At 48.5% G+C, this 2410-nt stretch overlaps 1 protein-coding gene across 1 annotated transcript; it reads left to right on the top strand.

Moving 5' to 3' along the window:
* The first annotated feature begins 426 nt into the window (after window positions 1-426).
* On the top strand, window positions 427-2059 carry LOC141116441 (uncharacterized). The gene has a single exon (XM_073608720.1). The coding sequence runs from the start codon at window positions 1267-1269 to the stop codon at window positions 1978-1980; it is 714 nt and encodes a 237-aa protein (XP_073464821.1). The 5' UTR covers window positions 427-1266; the 3' UTR covers window positions 1981-2059.
* The last annotated feature ends 351 nt before the right edge of the window (window positions 2060-2410 follow it).

Genomic DNA, 2410 nt, shown 5'->3' with positions numbered 1-2410 from the left:
ATTGGGTTGTTGTTGGCAGGATGAATTCTATGTGGATCGTTGTTTGCCGATGGGGTGTTCGATATCCTGCGCTTTATTTGAAAAGTTTAGTTCCTTCATTGAGTGGGTAGTTCGGGACGTCGCGGGATTGAACTCTATCATCCACTACTTGGATGATTTTCTCTGCGTGGGTCCCCCTGGATCGACAGTTTGTGCGGTCTTGCTGGCGACGTTGGAACATGTTGCGGAAAAGTTTGGCATCCCGCTAGCCCCGGAGAAGACTGAAGGTCCAACTACGGAATTGAGTTTTTTGGGTATTATTCTAGACACCAGAGCGATGGAGTGTAGGCTACCCGAGGACAAGTTGGCGGCGTTGCAGGAGGAAATTCAGGGTCTAATCGGAAAGAAAAAGGTTCAACTAAGGGAGTTACAATCGTTACTAGGTAAGTTGAACTTCGCGTGTCGGATTTTGCCTATGGGGAGAGTATTTTGCAGGCGGCTGTCGGCGAGTACGTCGGGTGTGGTTTCGCCAAGACATTATATTCGTTTGTTGAAAGCTCACAGGGAGGATCTGAAGGTTTGGCACACGTTCCTGGCTAAGTTCAACGGCAGGGCGCTGTGGATGTCAGGGCCTGTGAGCAACTTTGATCTGGAGTTGTTTACAGATGCGGCAGGGGCAGCAGGTTTTGGAGCCTTTTTTCAGGGTAAGTGGAGCGCGGGGCCATGGCCACAGTCATGGAAGGAGGCAGGTCTGCTGAAGAACATGCTCCTGTTGGAACTGTTCCCGGTGGTGTTAGCTGTGGAGTTATGGGGCGAGTGGTTCAGGAATTTAAAAGTTAGGTTTCATGGTGACAACTTGGGAGTGGTACAGGTGATTAATAAAGTATCGGCAGCGTCACCGCCGGTGATTAGGTTACTTAGACACCTGGTTCTGAGATGCTTACAGCTAAATGTTTTTATATACGCGGTACACCTCCCAGGAGTTGAAAACGTGGTGGCTGATGCTCTGTCTCGCTTTCAGTGGGACAGGTTCCGGGAATTGGCACCTGGGGCGGAGGAGGAAGGTGTCCCGTGTCCAGACTGGCTGTGGAAGATTGCCTTGGAGGACTAACAGACTGGATAAAACGGTCGGTGAGCGATACGACGTGGGCTGCATACAACAGGGTATGGCAGGAATGGGTATCTCTGCTGAGACAGGTACAGGTAGGGAATGCAGAACGGGATCTTCGGTTGTTAGTTTTATACTTTGTGTCCAGGAACTTAGAAGATGGGTTGTCTGTGTCGGGTATGGAGAAGAAGTTGGCAGGTTTGGCGTTTTGGTTGAAATTTCAAGGTTTGCCGGACTTTACGAAAGATTTTTGGGTCAGGCAGGGTATGAAGGGTTATAGGCGGGCCAAGCCGGGGAGGGACTCCAGGCGGCCTGTTTCGTTCCAGTTGTTGGGTCAGTTAGTTGGATGTTTAAACAATGTTTGCTCGACAGGATATGAAGCGGTGTTGTTCAGGGCGGCATTCGCCTTGGCGTTCTTTGGTGCATTTCGGATCAGTGAGTTGGTTAGCCCCTCAAAAAGAGAAAAAGGGGGGTTGGGGGAGTCAGACGTCCGATGTGGGGAGGACAGGTTGGCCATATTGATTAGAAAGTCAAAAACAGATCAGCGGGGCAAGGGTAAGACCGTGCAGGTTTTTGCGTTGCCCGGCTCTCCCTTGTGCCCAGTTAAATTGGTGAGTGAGTTTATAGCTATACGCCCGGGGGGGGGGGAAGTCCCCTTTTTAAGACACCAGGATGGCTCGTTTCTATCACGATTTCAGTTTAATGCAATTTTCAAAAGATGTTTGGGGGTATTAGGTCTAGAGGGTGAAAAGTTTTCATCACATTCATTTAGGATAGGGGCAGCTACGGAAGCGGTACGGTGGGGATTGGATGATGCAGCGGTAAAGAGGATTGGGAGATGGGAATCCAGGCGGTTTAGGTCCTATGTTCGCCCACAGTTAGTGATTGGGTAAAAAGTAAAAAAAAAAAAAAAAAAAAAAAAAAGTGTGAATAATATATATTAAATAATACTGTTATGGGACTGACTGTTAATATGTTTGGACGTAATGCGGATATATTGTGATAGGTGATAATTGTTGTTAATTTATGGGAGTTATTGATGCATTAGGTGTACTTTTTGTTTTGTTTTTTTTTTTTTGTTTGCTTTTCTTTGCAGGTCGTCAGCAATGCCTGGTGTGGATAGTGGGCCACTCGTACGTGTGTTGGGGGGCCAGGAGAGGTGATGCCAGACGGGATGGGAGACAATTGGGGTTTTCCAGGCAGGAAGTGTGTCTTAGGTGGTTTGGGGTGCCAGGCATGCTGTGGGGTAGGACAGTAGCAGAAGTTAATAAGTTCGCACGCCTGGACAGAGCGCCGGATGTGTTGTTGTTACATGTAGGGGGT

This window comes from Aquarana catesbeiana, linkage group LG13 (assembly GCF_042186555.1).
Source record: "Aquarana catesbeiana isolate 2022-GZ linkage group LG13, ASM4218655v1, whole genome shotgun sequence".
NCBI lineage: Eukaryota > Metazoa > Chordata > Amphibia > Anura > Ranidae > Aquarana > Aquarana catesbeiana.
This window is presented reverse-complemented; position numbering and strand designations above follow the sequence as displayed.